Source organism: Chiloscyllium punctatum, chromosome 27, assembly GCF_047496795.1.
Source record: "Chiloscyllium punctatum isolate Juve2018m chromosome 27, sChiPun1.3, whole genome shotgun sequence".
In the NCBI taxonomy this organism is placed as follows: Eukaryota; Metazoa; Chordata; class Chondrichthyes; order Orectolobiformes; family Hemiscylliidae; genus Chiloscyllium; species Chiloscyllium punctatum.
The window spans coordinates 8,270,690-8,289,862 of NC_092765.1; the positions used below are offsets into that span (position 1 = coordinate 8,270,690).

The following is a 19,173-nucleotide window of genomic DNA, read 5'->3' on the forward strand; positions in this document are numbered from 1 at the left end:
AATAATAACAATTATTCATTGTTGTGAAAGTTCTTCTGGTTCTTTAATATCCCCCAAGGTAGGAAATCTGCCATCATTACCCACTCTGGCCTGCGTATGACTCCAGAAATGTGTGATTGACTTCAGGACCAGTCCTCTGAAAGGGCTGAGTAAGCCTCTCAGTTGAAGGGAAATTAGGGAGGGGAATGAAATGCTGACCTTGTCGGTGATGCTCATATCCCATGGAAGTACAAACCAGCCTCCAGTGTTTTATATCCTGTGAAAGGGCAGATAGTAGGGTGGGGAACACAGGTTAAAACTTCACATGAGAAGCTGTCACCTCACAGTAGTCCATGGGGAGATTCAGCCCAGATTTGATGCTCAGACCCGAAAGCAGATCTTGAACCTCTAACCTTCTGAGGTCAACATTGAACACATAGCTGAGAGTGAACCAAGCAAGAGCAGTCCCACTCAACTAGTAATGGAGGAGAGATAGCAGAATAGGATAATGAAGCTAACCATGTCAACCAGCAGTTTTAAGACTAGCTTCCTCCCTGTCAATAATAGACTGATGAATGGACTCTCCAGCTTCAAATAATGCTGATCTTGCCTTGTACATGTCATATCAGTGTAACCTGTAACGCCTGACTCTGTCCAAGATTTTTACATTTTATCATCCGTTTGTCCTCGCTTACTAAGATCTGCCTGTACTGCTCGCAAACAAAGCTTTTCACTGTACTTAGGTACACGTGACAATAAATCAAATCAATCGTTCAATCAATCAATCAATCAACGTTTTTGGAAGCCTTGCCATGGTTGTATAAACAGGATTGAATAATCTGGGAAACAAGAATCAAGTTTGAAATTAACCTACAAGACAAAACATTCAAAGCCCACAAAGTATATGTTTGATGAAGTGAAATACTTAAATTGGATTCAATGAATATAACAAAGAGTATCTCTTTGTATGTGTGAGACAGGAAGTGGGGCATGCACGCACTAATAATTATTTCATACTAATGCCCGTCTAAGATGACTCACTTCATTTCTTACATTGTTTTAATGTTATTAAGTTCTTTAAATTGTTTAATTTACATATCAATATTGGGCAACCTGAAAATCTGCAATTTGAAATGGAAACGTTTTACTAAATGTTGTCAGACAGTTTTTAATGTCTGATATTGTGTAGTAAAGTGCACACATTAGTATGCCAGCAAATGTGTCTGAATTTTTAAAATGTGCAATACTTACAGAGGCCTCAAATCTGAAATGAGTACGGTAACTGCTAGATATATTCACGTCTGAAAGCATCTATAGAGTGAGAAACTGAGTTAATGTTTTGAGTCAATGACCATTCTGGGAAAAATCTCATTGACCTGAAATATTAACTTAGTTTCTTTATCCACATCTGTTATCTGGCCATCTAAATACTTGCCTGAAGTAATGGTGGAAAAAAAACTCTATTGGAAATAATGTGCTTCTCTTCTGCCTCCTTGTTTATCTCTGATTTCTTTCACCTTAACATCGGCAGCTTTGATTTCATTCAACTGGGTTCTAAGCTCAGACATTCCTAACCCTCTCTGCCTCTCATCAAAGAGTCATACAGCACGGAAACAGATCCTTCGGTCCAACCAGTCCATGCCGACCATAAGCCCAAACAAAACTAGTTCCACCTGCCTGCTCCTGGCCCAAACCTTTCCTAGTCATGTACTAATCCAAATGTCTTTTAAATGTTGTAATTGTACCCGCATCCACCACTTCCACTGTAAGTTCATCGCACACATGAACCACCCTTGGTGTAAAAGATTTGCCCCTTATGTCTTTCTTTAAATCTCTGCTCTCACCTTAAAAATGTGCCTCTAATCTTGAAATCCTTTAAGAAAGTTATTAAGGTCTGTCTTTTTGGCCAAATTGAATCATGAGTTGAATACTTACTGAAAAATACCAGGTACTCTGATTCTGTTCCCTTCTCACCTCATTTGATTGGATCAAAGTGAATCTGTATCTCTTGTTGATGCTTTGTTTCTAGAATGACCAGGTACTGATCCCTGCAGATATTGTTTGAGAGTCAACTCCTGTAAAGAGATTATGATGGGCTGATTGACAAGTTGGTAGCACTGGCAGCTGTGATGCTGCCAATGGATCTTTGTCTTAACATTTTGGGATTATTTTCTACTCTTTAATGATTTTTTTTTTGTCCTGCCTTTTTTTTGTATTTTGTTTTGCTCGATGATTGTCAAACACATTTAACTTCAGACCGGCTGAGACTGTGGTTGATTTGTTTAATAATCTTTGGAATGAAATGAAGTGTAGTTTTCTTTCCTTGAATGTTGTTCCTGTGAAGCAACTTGAGCCATTTTACTGCATCAAAGGTGATAGATGAAGGCAAGGTGTTGTGTAATGGCATTATAAACACAGTTCTGAGGAATGTGTCTAGATTTTAACAAGAATACCTGAGGTTTTGCTTATAAATATATTCATAATGTATTCCAAATATTAAGCAAGGGAGTTTTAAGTCCATCTAATCATTATTTTAAGCAGTATTTGGATGAGATCCTAAAAAGTGGCATCACAGTCTTATTCTCCAATAGTTAAGAATGAATACTGTTTGAAGGCAGTTTCACAAAAGCACCACATCCACAAATATCTACTCCCTCCACCACCAATGCTCAGTAGCAGCAATGTGTATTATCTACAGAACTTCACTGAAGGTCCTTTGACAGCACCTTCTAAACCCACCACCATTTCCAACTAGAAGGACAAGGACAGCATATATGCAGGACCACTGCCACCTGCAAGTTCCCCTCCAAGCCACTCACCATCCTGACTTGGAAATATATTGCTGTTCTTTCACTGTCGCTGGGTCAACTTCCTGGAATTTTCTCTCTAAGGGCATTGTGAGTCTAACTCCAGCATATGGACTGCTGCGGTTTAAGAAGGCAGCTCACCACCACCTTCTCAAGGGCAACTAGGGATGGGCAATAAATGCTGTTCCAGCCAGCAACACTCACATCTCACAAGTGAATTAAGAAAACGAAAATACAAAACTGGTCACTCAATGATCCAATAGAAAGTGATGTTCATAGTTTGCCAAGCTTACCTCCTCCTTGCCTTATAGATTCCACACCTGTTGAAAATTCTTGGTAGCACTTCAATTAATAAGCTCCATCATTCAGCTAGAGGAAAAACCTTTCTGAAACTATTTCTCAAGGATCAGCTTTCTTAATGGAATCTATCTCTAAATCCATTAAGAACACAGGAACATTTCCACAGAAACATATCCCTACAGCTGCACTCAACCACCTTCAGCTTATTGCTCAAAAATGTTGGCACTATTCTGAACCACAAGCTAGCTTTTCAATGAAACATAGAATCCCTACAGTGTGGAAACAGCCCTTCGGCCCATCAAGTCCACATTGACCCTCTGAAGAGTAACCCACCCAGACCCATTCCCCACATTTACCCCTGATTAATGCACCTAACCTACACAGCCCTGAACACAATGGGCAATTTAGCACAGCCAATTCACCTAAGCTGCACATCTTTGGATTGTAGGAGGGAACCGGAGCACCCAGAGGATACTCACGCAGGCACAGGGAAAATGTGCAAACTCTACACAATCACCCGAGGCTGGAATCAAGCCTGGGTTCCTGGTGCTGTGAGGCAGCAGTGCTAGCCACTGAGCCACTGCTTCTTAATTAATTCACAGGATGGGGTATAACTGGCTAGGCCAGCATTTATTATCCATCCCTTACTGCCCAAAGGGCATTTAAGAGTCAAATAGGGAGTGATGGCCTCGTGGTATTATAACTGTACTGTTAATTCAGAGACCCAGATAATGTTCTGGGACCTAGGTTTGAATCCTGCCATGGCAGATTGTAGAGTTTGAATTCATTAAATATCTAGAATTAAGAGTTTAATGATAGCATGATTGTCTGATTGTCAGAAAAACCCATCTAGTTCACTAATGTCCTTTAGGGAAGGAAGCTGCCATCCTTACTTGGTCTAACCTACGTGTGACTCCAGCAGTTGACTCTTAACTGCCCTCAGGGCAGTTAGAGATGGGCAATAAATGCTGGCCCAGCCAGTGATGCTCTCAGCTTGTGAATGAATAGAAAAAAACATTGCTGTTGGTCTGGAGTCATAAGTAGGCCAGACCAGGTCAGGATGGTAGATTTCCTTCCCGAGAGGGCGTTAGTAAGTCAGCTTTTTTTTTCTACTGGTAAATGGATAATTGTTGTATGGTCATTTTTAGAATCTTAGTTCCAGATTTGTATGAACTCAAATTTCACCATTGACCTTGGACAGGATTCAAATCTGGTTTCCCAAGGCACTGACTGCGTCTCTGGAATTATCATCTAGTGATAGACCAGTAGGCCATCACATCCCCCTGGACTGCCTGAGCTATCGAGTGCCCTCATGTCAATATCATACCTGGATACTTTAACATATGTCAATGTCAACCTCAGTGCGAGCATGTTTTCGCCAAGAGCAATATAAACATCCATTGGGACCAATATAATTGCAAAATCAGTTCAAGGTACATGTTCTTGATGCGTGGATGTCAAAGAAACCTTTTGAAGCAGTTACAAGGAAATCAATGCACATTTTTATGTGTGAATTCTGACTGTGATAATATTTTTGAAAATTTGCATACCAAAGGTTTTTGCTCTATTAAGCCTTTTTGCAGTGTGAAGTTGACCAGTCCCACTGAGTTTCATTGAATAGTTCAAGAGCTTTGAGCTTTCTGTTGGAGAATCCAAGATACCATACTAGCTAGTTATGGTAAAGCACATCAAGCAGTAATAGCAGGAGTTAAACAGCCTTATTTCATGATCTACATTTCATTCTCTGCTATTGAGTAAAATGGAAATGCATTTTAGATATGAATAAGTTATTAAGTAAAGTGACAATTACAGCAGCAGTCAATCCTGTCTCATGGAGGTCTAAAATTACTAGAAGCTGTCAATGCTGGGTCCACATAAGTTATTGAATAATGCAAACTATGCTGTCTCTGACCAATAGCTGCTATGAAATATCATGCATGCATTTCAAATACATATTGTAGGGATTTCTTCAGTCCTATAAGATTACAAAGAGGGTGTTTACAATAGAATAGAATCCCTAATGTGTGGAAGCAGTTCATCAGCCCATCTAGCCCATACTAACCCTCCGAAGACCATCCCTATAACCTGCATTTCCTATGGCCAATCCACCTAACCTGCACATCTTTGGATTGTGGGAGGAAACCAGAGAAGGAAACCCACACAGGTACAGGGTGAATGTACAAATTCTACACAGACAGTTGCCCGAGGCCGAAATGAAACCCGGGTATCTGGTACTGTGAAGTAACACTACTAACCACTGTGTCACCCACTGAGCCTATGAATTTCAATCAGCAATTAACTCAGAGCATTTCAAAAAAACCATTTTGCAGTTAACTTACAGCACACAATAATGTGTATGAGTATGGTCCCTCTCAATTGATATTATCGCTTGGTCATTCATGACAGACTGAGTCTCCTGAAGATATATTTCATAAACCACTATATTTCCATTCTAATCTGGATTTATATCACATTGTCATGGTAAACAGTGAAAGAATTCAAAGCGACACTCCAGGTTAACTTGAGACAAATCTAAATTCGCAGCATTTATACAAAGCAGTCTGATATCTACATTAACATGCTGCAGCAACTCACACCTCTCTTCAAAAATCCATTGGATTTCACAGTAAGATGTCCCCAGTCCTTCACTAGTGAAACAACCTGAACCTGGTTCAAAAGCTTTGTAACTTTTCCGTGTCAGAATTAAAAGTTGTTTCCATACTATACAGTTTCCTTCTCTTTGTATCACACCGTATGATGTCAAGATGCATTTTTCAATCACCTTTTCAAATATACTTGGCAAAAAATCTCGAATGCACTGTGTATAATATGTTAGATCACTCAGATTTAACTGTTCCTGCCTCTGTAACCTCCTTCAACCCTTTGTAACAGCGACGTTCATTTATACAGTGCCTTGTAATGTGGTAAACGTTCCAAGCACTTCAGTAGAATGTGAGCAAACATAAGTTAATTCTCAGCCACATTCGAACATGTGGGCAAAGTCTTCATCACAAATATGGGTTTAAAAAAGTGTCTTTCAAGAGAGAAAAGTGATATTGAGATGTGTGGAGATTTAGGGAGGGAATTCCAGAGCTTGGCAATTATTGAATGTGCAGCTGTTGTTGACAGAGCGATTAAAATCAGGGCAAAGGTCACAACTGGAAGTAGAGCAGATATCTCAAAATATAGCAGCCTGGTACAAGCTGCGTAGATGGGGGGAGGAGAGATCAGGGATTTGAAAGCAAGAATGGGAATTTTGAAATGGCGGGAGGTGGTGACGTAGTAATAATGGACCAGTAATTCAAAAGCCCAGAGTACCTTGCACCTCTGGCTTCAACCCTGATCATGGAACCTGGCAGAGTTTAAATTCAGTAAATAAACTGGGAGTATGGAATTGGTGTCTGTGATAGTGACCCTGAAACTATCATCAATTGTTATAAAAATGCATCTGATTCACTAATGTCCCTGAAGAAAAGAAATCTGCCAACCTTACCTGGTCTGGCCTACCTGTGTCTCCAGACCCACAGCAATGTGGCTGGCTCATGAATGAGTTGAACTGAAGGGTCTGTCTCTGGGCTGTACAACTCTGTGAGTCTATGACTTCATAACTCTTAACTGCCCCTTAAATGGCCTAGTTCAATGGCAATTAAAGGTAGGTAACAAATGCTGGCCAAATCTATCACGCTCACATCCCACTTAAGAAATTTTTAAGAAGTTAAGCTATTGCTCAAATAAGAACCATTTGAAGTTAACGAGCACTGTAGGTGCTGGAAATAACAGCATTTGATATGAGTTTGGCTTTTCGACAGGTTAAGGTTTGTGAAGGTGGAATATAGCAAATGGATCAACCAGTTGAAATTTTACAAGAATGTGTCTGTGCAATGTTTTCACCACGAGGAATGGGACAATACTATTGCAGTGTCTCAGAGGGGATAACATTTCACCTGCTGTAATCCCTGGTGCTAAATGCAATACTCAATAAGCAGCCAGGTCTCACTTTGCTAATATCTGTCAACTTGCATCTGAAACTTTTGTGACTGTTTTAATCCTTTCATAGCAGTTGGAGCAATCAAGTAATCTCCTCTGTTCATCATTCCAATTGACCTGAAATACATGTCACACATAGAAAGAAAGGATGGCGTACAATTATAGAATGGTTTTCACAACTTCATAAGATCCAAAATGATTTAGAACCAACAAAGTACTTTGGAAGTCTAGTCTCTGGTATAACACAGGAAGCCCAGCAGCCAGTGTGTGCATAGCAAGCCCCTACAAATAGCTATGTGATCTGATGGCCAGGGAAGTTTTGGGTTCTTTGAGGCACTATTGGCCAGGACACTTGAGGATAACTCCCCTTTACTTCTTTCAGACTGTGACATGGGATCTTTTATGTGTAGCTGAGAGGGTAGCTGGATAATATACAGTCTAATATCTCATCTGAAGGAGTGGGTTTGACTGTGCAGCACTCCCTAGGTCATGTCATTGGGAGCATCAGTGCCCGTCATGTGATTTGGTCTCTGGTGTAGCCTTGTAACTCAAGACTGGGGAAGTGTAACCAGCTGAGTTCCAGCTAACAATGTAAAGAAACGTATTGCATTGTACAGAAAAAAAATAGAAATTAATCAGTTATATTGTGAACAGAACTTTCCATGTCTAAAGTGTTTTTTTGTTTCCTTTGTCTTATACAGTATGCAGGATGGCTGGTGCTGTGGGTGGCCTGGAACACATTCATCATTTGCTTCTATCTAGAGGTTGGGCAGTTGTCACGGGTAATTATCTTCCTTATGATCCAAAGAGATGCTTCTTACAATGTACTTAATCAAAGCATGCAACCCATAGCTCATTTATGAGCTTCCTTCTTGTCTGGCTTTCTAAATATAGAGATGAAATGCTTCTGAATTCACATCAAAATGCTGTTAGCCTTACAGTTTTGCATAACTTTGATTCTCTACTTTGAACAGAGGAAATTATTTGAGACAACGTTAGTTTTCTGGAACCATACTTCAGGCTGGGGAAGGGCCAAAATATCTCAGTGGTAGAGGACTTTGAATTGACTTTGGTGGAGGTTGCCAGAGGTTAACTGTGAAGCAGGGGCCATTCGCAAACCTGGCTTTTGTGGAGGTGAATGTGAGAATGAGGAACTGGGACTGGGGGCAGTGAGGAGGTGTGATGTCCTGGAGAATGCTGTTGCTGGGTCAAAGTCTGTGAATTCTCAACCTGACAGGACTACAGGAGCACCTTCACCAACCACACATTCACCACCACCTTCTCAAAGGCAACGAGAGAGATGTGCAATAAATCACAGCCTTGCTGATCGGGCCTTCATGCAAGGAACGGGGGAGATAAAGATGGAAGGTAACAGGCTGGCCAACAGAAGAGGTGAGGGTGGAGAAGCCAGTTCAGGGTTCAACAAAATGTCTAACTTAAGTTCTGCTGGGCTCAAGTTGAGTTAGCAGGTCAGTGGTTTAGAGAAGTTTGCAACAAGCAAAGTTATAAAGTATGGATGAGAACTGAGCAACGTTGTCAGTGTTGATCTGAAAGACATTAAGAATTGTCCAGGGCTTGACAATGGTCAAGTAATAATGTCATAGAATAATAAGCCAGAAGTTGCCAAGGTGTCAGATTTTGATATCATGTTTGTAAGTGTGGAAGTGATCACACCTTGCAGCCTTTGTATGTCACACAGCACGAAGGCGAACAGAACAGGATTGCCAGGAACCATCATAGTAATATAATAACTTGCTGTCTCCATTTGCTGTTTCTAACTCTCCAGTTGTATTCCTGCTGCATCAATGAAATAGCCCTCATCAAAGTCCCATAGTCACTGAGTCACAAGCCCTCCTCCACCGTATCTCGTTCAGCCACGGTCTGTCAACGACAAAACAGATCCTGCCTCACTGCAGCAGGGACTGGGAGAAAATGGACACCAAGATCTCATGATTCTAGATCAGCAAGAACTTGCATTTAAATAGTGCCTTTAACATGTGGTGAAACTTTGGTGCTCCTATGGTCTCTATCCCCCTCTGTAAAATGGAACCTCACCCTCTCAGCAAAGGCAATATATATCCAACCGGGCTCTTCTGCTTCAGTGAAAGAGATTGAGAGAATATTACTGAGGAAGGAGGACATCACAACGACAAGTACTTGTCTGTATATGATGCCATTAAATGCCATAAGCTGTTCCTTCGCAATATTAACAAACAAATGAGCCATTTGAGAGGGATTAGCATAGATGACCACACGCTTGGACAAAGAATTTGGCTTTAAAGGTACGCTTCAAGCTTAGGCCGTTCAGTGTTAATGTCGGGAAGTTGTAATTCACACATTATAAGGAGAGCTGGGACCTTTTTTACTGCAACATAGAAGGTTGAGGTGTGAACTGATACAGGTTTATAAAACCATGAGGATGTTGGGTAAGGTGAACAGCAGGTGTCTTTTCCCTTGGGTACAAGATTTCAAGACGAGGAGGTTTTTTTTACAGTGAGAGGAGAAAGATTTAAAAAAGGCATGAGGGGCATTTTAATTTTTGCTCAGAAAGTGCATGTGGAAGAAAATTCCAGAGAAAGTGTTGGATGTGGGTACCGTTACAACTTTTAAATGACGAATAAGGAATGTTTGGAGGGATATGGACTATGTACAGGCAGGTGGGACTAGTTTAGCATGGACTGGTTAGACCGAAGGGTCTGTTTCTGTGCTGTATGACTCTATGACTCAAAGGCAAACAGAAATCTAGAACTCTTCTTCATAAAGTTCTTGAAGTTGGAGTTGCATTGAGAAACAGCATAACTGAGATTGGTAGGTTTTTGTTAGATAAGATTGTTATGGGTAGGTGATCATTAGTGGTATTGTCACTGGGCCAATAGCCTAGAGACCCAGGTAATGTTCTGGGGACCTGGGTTTAAATCCTACCACCAGGGATGATTGAATTGTGAATTCAGTAAAAATCTAAAGTTAAAGATTTAATGAAACCATTGTTGTAAAATCCCATGTGATTCACTCATGCCCTTTCGGGAAGGAAACCTACCATCCTTATCTGGTCAGGCCTATATGTGACTCCAGACCCATTATTTTGTAATTACTCTAAACCCCTCTTCAGTAAATAAATTAGATTAGATTCCCTACAGTGTGGAAACAGGCCCTTTGGCCCAACAAGTCCACACCGACCCTCTGAAGAGTAACCCACACAGACCCATTTCCATCTGACTAATGCAACTAACACTACGGGCAATTTAGCATGGCCAAATCACCTGACCTGCACATCTTTGGAATGTGGGAGGAAACCAGAGCACCCGGAGGAAACCCACGCAGACATGGGGAGAATGTGCAAACTCCACACAGACAGTTGCCCAAGGCTAGAATTGAACCAGGTCCCTGGCGCTGTGAGGCGGCAGTGCTAACCATTGAGCCACCGTGCTGCCCCTTTTTGAAAAGCTGGCAGAAATGCTGACTCTGCCAAAGATGCCCACATCCCATTAATCACTATTTTAATAAAAAACAACAAGGAGAGTTAGACATAGAGTGAAGATACAGAGGCTAAATGGCACTCTCCTGAATCTGATCATTGTTAGCTCTGTAACTGATACCGCCTTTGTACGGTCACAATGTGATAAACCTGCTATTAAGCTGATTTCTGTTCAAGTAAAACCAACTGAGGAATTTCCTCTCCTGGTTGGTTATTTGCCAGATGTTGCCCCGAAGCGAATTCAGTGGAAGTACAACATGGGGAATTGTGGAATAGGTGAGTGGCTTGTGAACCCATTGTACCACAAAACACCCAATGCACGTGGCATTGGGTGAAGAGTGCAATTTGCAGGCAGTATACCTGCTCTTGCAGCAGATTGTTGCTTACAATGATGCTGCATCAATGTCATCATGGTTTACTGTGTTCAAGTGAGTGTGGTACTCACTGTAATCTATCACCTTGCTGCTTTTGTACAGCTTGGCATGACAGGTCCGCTAGATCAAACTGTTACTTACTGTGGTACCTGTATTCACTAGAGAGATGTTGACCTGAAGGATTTGAATCTCCACCTCAAACTGGTGTCCACTTCCTGTCAGCAGTGGCACTAATTCAGTCGAAGCAGCAGTTATCCAATGTGCTTTTGACGTGCAACTTGCTCACATTGAAATGGCAGCTCAGAAAGAGGCCATTCAGCCCAACAGCTCCACAAAAGCCTCCTCCTACATTGCTACAAGCATATTCCTTGAAAGAAAACCAGAGAGTGCAGGAGAAACTCAACAGCTCTGACAGCATCGGTGGAGAGGGAGACAGAGATAACATTTGGAATTCAGTGATCTTTCTTCAGAACGGAGAGCAGCTGAGAAATGGTGGTATTCATGCTGACGATGAGAGGTCGGGTTAGGTTGGTGGTGGGTGGGAAATGAGTGAGTTCAATAGATGAAGACGATGCTGATAAACCCAGAATCAAACAAAGGGTTCACTGATGATAGACAGAGAGGCAGATAAATGCTGAATGGGTGCTAATGGGAAGTGTGTCGAGATGAAAATGGGTTGGCTGTGCTGGGAATAACCCATCTGAAACAGGAGCTACAGGTTTGGGTAATGAACATGGAAGAGTGTGTTCACACTCTGAAATTGTTAAACTCAATGTTGAGTCATGAAGGCTGTCAAATACTTAAGAAGAAGATGAGGGAGTACTACAGCAAGTCCATGACAGAGATATTTGCCAGGGAATACGATGGTGTGTTAAAGTGGCTAGTATCTGAAAACTATAAGGACAGTCACGCATGAGGACAGAACGCAGGCCCACAAAGCAGTCACTCAGTCAGAGATTCATCTCTGAGTGTGGAGGAGACCACATTGTGAGCAGCGAATAAAGTAGACTAGATTGAGTGAAGTGCAGGTAAATCACTAGAAGGTGTGTATGGGAAGGTGCCATGGATGGGTAGGGATTTAAGAGTGAAGAAGGAGTGAGCCAAAATGTCCTGAAGGAAATGGTCCCTGCAGAAGGCTGACAAGGGAGGCAAGAGGAACCTGTCTCTAGTGGCAGTATCCCCCTGGAGATGGTGGGAATGGCAGCTAATGATCCTTTAGGAATGAGGGCAGAAGTCTGGGAATGGGACAGACACTGGGCTGAGGTTCTGGGGAATCCTCGGTTGATGTGAAAAGTGGACATTTATGAGGTCTCCCTGTACATGACAGAAATGGAGAAACTGGGAGACTGGAATAAAGTCTTTACAGGAAGGAGGGTATGAGGATCTATAGACCAGGTAACTGGGACTGGATGGGCTGTGGTGGATATTGGTGCAAATGGACACAGATGTTGAGGAAGGGATGGGAGGAGTCAGAGATGGACCAGGTGAAGGTGAAGGCAGGAGGAAAATGGATGCAAAATTGATTAACTTTTCCAATTCTGAAAGGAGAGAGAAGCAGCATGATGTACCGGAGAAAGAGTTATGGGGAGGGACTCAAGTAGGATTGGAACAAGGCATGTTGCATGTTCTCCACAAAGAGACAGGTATAACTGGGCTGCTTGGCCACAGCTTTGATCGGAAGAAAGTGAGAGGAGTTAAAGGAGAAGTTGTTCAAAGTGAAGATGAGCTCGTCCAGATGGAGGAGGATGGTGGTGGGTGGGGACGGTTCAAGCCTTTATTCCAAGAAGAAACATCCTGATGGGGGATGGACACATAAAGGTATTGCACGTCCATGGTAAAGGGGAGAAGGCTGGAGCCCGCAAACCCGAAATTCTGAAACTGACATAATGCATCAGAAGAATCACGGACATAAGTGGGAAGGGACTGGACAAGGAAAGAAAAGATCAAGTCAAGGTTGGAAGAAATAAGCTCGGAGGGGAAGGAGCAGGCAGAAACATCAGGCCTGCCCAGAGAGTCCAGTTTGTAGAAATTATTAACAGGGTAGAAGCGAGATCTACTATCAGCCATGATCATGTTGACTTCTCCACTTCTTGATGCTGCCTGGCCTGTTGTGTTCTTCCAGCCTCCGGTTTGTCTACCTTAGATTCCAGCATCTGCAGTTTTTATTTGTCTCTAGATGATCATGATGAATGATGCAGCAGGTTTGAAGGACTGAATAGCCTCCCCCACTCCTACCTTGTACATTTCTATTTTTCTGTAGTTCCCTAACCCTGCAGATCCCTCTTCAACAGGATATTATATACCCCGTCACACAATCGCCCCATGGTGCTCTGTGCCAGTGCCAGTTTCAAAACTAAATAAACCTATTTGAATTTGTGTCAACTTAACTTATTTGAACAAGGCTGTACAATGAGAGGTATACCAAATGGTGTCTCTGTGTGAAATCCAGCTAAACTTGCAAACTGCACAACCTTCATCAAGGTGGACGTGAACAGCTGTGTCTGGCAACTGAGCACAATCCACCTTCCAAACACCCTCTGGACATTATTATTTTAAACATCTGCCTTCAGGAGTTATGTCTGTGTCCAACATTTTCCAACAGATGATGCCGAACATACTGGGAAGTATGGACCATGTCATATGCCATAAGGATGACATTCTCATCCACCGAGTCCACTCAAGCACAACGTGGCAATAGCTGGAGAGTTTTGAAAAAGTTGCAAGTTGCTATAGCAAGTCTGAATTGGGCTATGTTGTCCAGGCAACAGGAATGATGATGACTGAGGAATATTACAGACTCCATCAACCTACAGGAATTGTCGACCAGCTGGGAACATTCTTTCCCTTGTCCACCAATTCAATGTTCCTCTCCTCATTGAACCAATAATCAAGCAGGGTGTTGGACTGAGCATCAATAGCAATTATTTGAGGAAATTAAGGACATGCTAATTTCATCTGAATTCCTTATGCACTATGATTGTGAACTTCCAATGATGACTGCAGCTGGTGCATCATATACAGGACTGGGAGCAGTTGTATTCGAGATCTTTGGAGTTTTGATAAATGAGAAATGACCACATTGAAGCATATAGGATTTATAAGGAACTTGCCAGGACAAATCCTGAGAAGATGTTTCTCCCTCATGGGAGAGTCTAGGATCAGAGGGCATCATCTCAAAACAAAGAGGGGCTGATTTAAGACTGAGACAAAGAGGAATTTGGTGTCTCATAAGATTGTGAGTCTTTGGAACTCCTTACCCCAGACAGCTGTGGGTCAGATTTTTTGAGGACATTTAAGGCTGAAACAGATAGATTCTTGATCAGTTGGGGAACCAAGGGTTACAGGGAAAGGGCAGGAAAGATGATGTAAGGAATGTTAGATCAGTTATGATCCTACTGAATGGCAGAGCAGGGTCAAGGGGCCAAATGGCCGCCTCCTGTTCCTGCTTCTTATGGTCTTATGGAATGATCAGGCAGCCAATCTGTTACATTTCAAGAGTACTCACTGACCCACAACAACAATAGGGGTGAGAAATGACTATCGAAACAAATAAGATTCTTGGGGGACTTGCCAGGCTACATGCAGAAAGATCGTTTTCATTTGTGGGACACTCTAGGAACAAAGAGAACGGGCGGCACGGTGGCACAGTGGTTAGCACTGCTGCCTCACGGCGTCAGAGACCCGGGTTCAATTCCCGCCTCAGGCGACTCTGTGTGGAGTTTGCACATTCTCCCCGTGTCTGCGTGGATTTCCTCTGGGTGCTCTGGTTTCCTCCCACAATCCAAAAATGTGCAGGTTAGGTGAATTGACCATGCTAAATTGCCCGTAATGTTAGGTGAAGGGGTAAATGAAGGAGTATGGGTCTAGGTGGTATACGCTTCGGTGGGTTCCACACTGTAAGTAATCTAATCTAAACAATATTACTCCATAGAGGAAGAAGTACTGGCAACAACTTGTGAGAACTTCTCTAAATATACCTTGATCTATCGGTTTGGATTGAACAGAAAGGAAATCACAAAGATGTCAATCAGTATCCAGAGATTTTGATTGCAACTGATGCGGGATGACATGATTGTAGAATTGAAAGAGAATTAGATTACAGTGGAGACTGGATCAAGGATATCCATCATTTGCCGGCGAATGAAGTTGAAAAGCTTTATCCAAGAAGCTGAGACTTTGGTCACGCATTGTTTACCAGCCGCAGTAGGGAAGAAAAAGTGTTATACCTGCAACATTGACTTCTCTACCTCCTGAGGCTGCTTGGCTTGCTGTGTTCTCCCAGCCTCCTGCTTGTCTACCTTGGATTCCAGCATCTGCAGTTTTTTTGTCTCTAAGAGTAGGAAGGTTACAGGTATAGAATGAAACGTATTTGTGTGATGAAGATAATGCAGATCCCCACATCCCGCCCTGATGGCTGACCAGAGGTTGTCCCCAGTTACGCTACCCTGTGGCAGCACTTTGAACATCATCATCTAACGATGTTCAGAACTACAAATGATTGACTGGAACATGAGAAGCCTGCTCTGATGAATGTAAACGATCCCATGGCACTAGTTTAAAGAAGGGCAGGTTGTTATCCTTAAGACCAAAAGGCATGGAGTAGAAATAGGCCATTCAGCCCATTGAGGCTGTGCTACCGTTGAATGAAATCATGGCTGATCGGATAATCCTCGGCTCCACTTTCCTGTCTTAATAACCCTTGATCCCTTTACTGATTAAAAGATCCATCCATCTCAGTCTCGAATATAGTGAACAATCCCATCTCAACAGCCCTCTGCAGTAAAGAGATCCACCACCCTCTGAGAGACAAAATTCCTCTTCATCTCTGTCTTAAATAGGCCACCCCTTACTCTGAGATGAAGCTCTTTGTTCCCAGATAAAAGCAACTTACTGTGGATGCTGGAACCTGAAACCAAAAGAGAAAATGCTAGAAAATCTCAGCAGGTCTGGTAGCATCTGTAAGGAGAGGAAAGAGCTGACGTTTCGAGTCTAACTGACCCTTTGTCAAAGCTGGTGCAATGCTCTTTGTTCCTTGCGTGTCCCACAAATGGAAATGATCTTTCTGCATGTAGCCTGGCAAGTCCCCCAAGAATCTTATTTGTTTCGATAGTCATTTCTCATCTCTATAGTCCTGACCAATACTCATTCCCCAATCAATATTACTAGAAATAGAGCAACTTGTTATTATCAAGTTGCTATTTGTAGGAGCTTGCTGTGTACAAATTGGCTGCAGTGTCCCCTACATTACACTGCACTGGAAAAGCACCTCATTGGCAGTGAAAGCACTCTGAGGTGTCCAATGTTGATGAAGGATGCTGTAAATACAAGTTTTCCTTTTTTCTGCAGAAGCTCCAAGGACAGATGGCAGGGTCAGGCTTTTGAGTGAAGTTTATTTTTATTCATTCATGGAATGTGAGCCTCATTGTCCATCGTTAGTTGAACTTGAGAAGGTGGGAGTGAGCTGCTTTCTTGGACCGCTGCAGTCCATGTGCTGTACATGGATCAACAATTCCCTTTGGGAGAGACTTTGGGTGGTGTTCCCATGCGTCTAGATGGATATGGTTGTGGGTTTGGAAGGTGCTGTCTAAGGAGATTTGGTGAATTTCTGCAGTGCATCTTCTAGATGGTACACACTGCTGCTACTGAGTGCTGGAGGGAGTGAACGTTTGAACTTGTGGTGCCAATCGAGCGGGTTGTCTTGTCCTGGATGGTGTTGAGCTTCTTGAGTGTTGGAGCTGCACCCATCCAGATAAGTGGGGGGCATTCCATCACACTCCTAACTTATGTCTTGTTGATGCTGGACAGGCTTTGAGGTGTCAGGAGGTGAGTTATTCACTACAGTATTCCAAGCCTCTGACCTGTTCTTGTAGCTATTATATTTAAATGTCTAGTGCAGTTGAGTTTCTGGTCAATGGTAATTGTGTTAGTGTAGGAATCAGCGATAGATTGAAAGTCAAGGAGTGATGGTTACATTGTCTCTTGTTGGAGATAGTCATTGTCTGTCATTTGTATGACATGAATGTTACTTGTCAGCTCAAGTCTGGATATTGTCCAGATCTTGTTGCATTTAAACATGGACCGTTTCAGTATCTGAGGAGTCATGAATGGTGCTGAACATTGTGCAATAATTGGTGAACATCTCCATTTCGGACCTTATGATGGAGGGAAGGTCATTGATAAAGCAGCTGAAGATGGTTGGGCCTCGGACATTTAGCATGTGTGTGACTGTTTCTAGAGCAGAGGAAATCTGTCTGTACTCAGCATTAAGCTGCAGGTATGCAGTTTAAAAATAAGGTTGACGGGATTGGTTTAGCCATTAGAAAAGAGCAAGATAACCTTTCTACCTAAAATGTTAAAAAAAATCTCAATATGTAACAAAGTGCAGGCCATGCAATTGAAGATTTTATGCAGGGCTCATATGGCACCAGAGAGGCTAGCCAAGTTCAAGAGGGGAGCGTCTCCAGGGTGTCCCAAATGTAAAATTAGTATCGGCCTTCTTACACACTGCTACTGGTCATGTTACAATATTCGGAGATTCTGGACTGCTATAGTAAGGAAGTCCTGGGAATTGAAGTCAAAGTGGTCCCAGTATTTCTTCTGGGGTTGCCAAATTTGCCCTCTCTGTGGGAACACGGGAAGAGACAGTGTAACATTCTTATCCACTGTGTGAGGAAGAATGTTTTAATGAATTGGACTTTGGAAAAAGCCCCAGGTCTTATGAGGTAGTGCAGGCTGGTGGTGGAGCATCTCCCCCAAGGCTACCTCACAAAATGGAGCAGTTTTATAAGACCTGGCAGCCCTTTCTAAATTATGTTGATGCAGACTTTTATTAATATTATTAATTATTAATTAGGACCATGATATAGCCGTGGGAATCAGTTTGGGCACCAATGGGGCCCTGGGAGGGGAAAGCTGGGGGAAACAAAAATACAGGTACAATGATTGGTGCCGGGGGGGGGGGGGGGGGGGGGAGCTTTAGTGGAGGTGTGGTGAGTGAAATAGAGTAAAGTAATGTGAGATAATTTAATTTAATTTAAGCTAATTCGAATTCAACTTAAGTTAATTTTTATTTAATTTGATTGTAGTTTAGTTTAGGTTAAGTAGTTATGCTTATTCTGGTAGAATAGTAGGTAGTTTATCATTAATAGTATTGTGATATGATATTGTGCCACTACCTCTATCTTTTTGTATTTTGGTATTGTTTTTTATCCTGTATATGGTTGTATTGTACAAGATTTGAAAAGATTCTTTTAAAAAATATTTATTTTTAAAAAGCTTTGTACCTAAAAAGCTGCTTTTCATTAAGCAATCTCACATGCAACACAGTTTTCCTGACCCCAACCTTCCATTTGAAGACATAAGAAAACAAGAAATAGAAGTAGAATTGCTTCTATATTGCCCTACCCTTTAGTAAGGTCGTGGCTGATCTGATTATGGCCTTAAATCCATTTTCCTAGCTGTTCTGTGAAATCCAAATTCTTTAGCTTCCATTATTCCCTAGTGCAACAAATTCCAAAGATTCATAATCCTATGAGCAAACACATTCCAATTCAGTTCCACCTTAAATGAATGACCCCAATATCCTTAAACTATACATCTCTGTAATTCTAGATCCCCATATAGAATCATAGAGATGTACAGCATGGAAACAGACCCTTCAGTCCATCTCGTCCATGCCTACCAGATATCCTAACCCAATCTAGTCCCACCTGCTAGCATCCGGCCCATATCCCTTCAAGCCCTTCCTATTCATATATCCATTAAGATACCTTTTAAAGTCGCAATTGTACTAGCCTCCACCACATGGTGAACATCACCATGACATTTATGCTGTCAAACTCTATCAGAATTCTCCATGTTTCATAAGGTTATGAACTCCAGTCAGTGTAGGCCCAGCCCATTTACCCTTTCTCCACAAAACATCCCAAGAATCAGTCAAGTGAACTTTCTCAAAACTGTTTATAATGCAAGAGTATTGCTTTTTTAATAAGGACACCAACATTGTACACAAGTGCCCTGCACAATTGTAGCAAGACCTCCCTTATTTATATTCTATCCCCCAGCAATGAAGGCCTGTAGCGATTGCAACAAGGTCAGCCAGGTGGACCTCATAGAATATGAGTTCCCTGACTGGGGCTGTTAATGTGTGGTCCAGTTAGACAGCCTTGGCTGACAGCTAAAATGGTCAGACATTCTGGCACTCTGTGAGCTGGCTCTGACAGAGCTGAACCAGTGTAAAGGACTCTCCACT

The 19,173-nt window shown here is 42.2% G+C and overlaps 1 protein-coding gene across 8 annotated transcripts in view; it reads left to right on the plus strand.

Moving 5' to 3' along the window:
• The window catches only part of nkain1 (sodium/potassium transporting ATPase interacting 1), a 548,201-nt gene that overhangs the window by 375,286 nt on the left and 153,742 nt on the right, over positions 1–19,173 (plus strand). For all 8 annotated transcript variants that reach the window (XM_072548005.1, XM_072548007.1, XM_072548006.1 and 5 more), the window contains one exon: positions 7,775–7,855. In XM_072548005.1, coding sequence (XP_072404106.1) covers positions 7,775–7,855 — 81 coding nt within the window. The remainder of the gene's footprint in view (positions 1–7,774; positions 7,856–19,173) is intronic.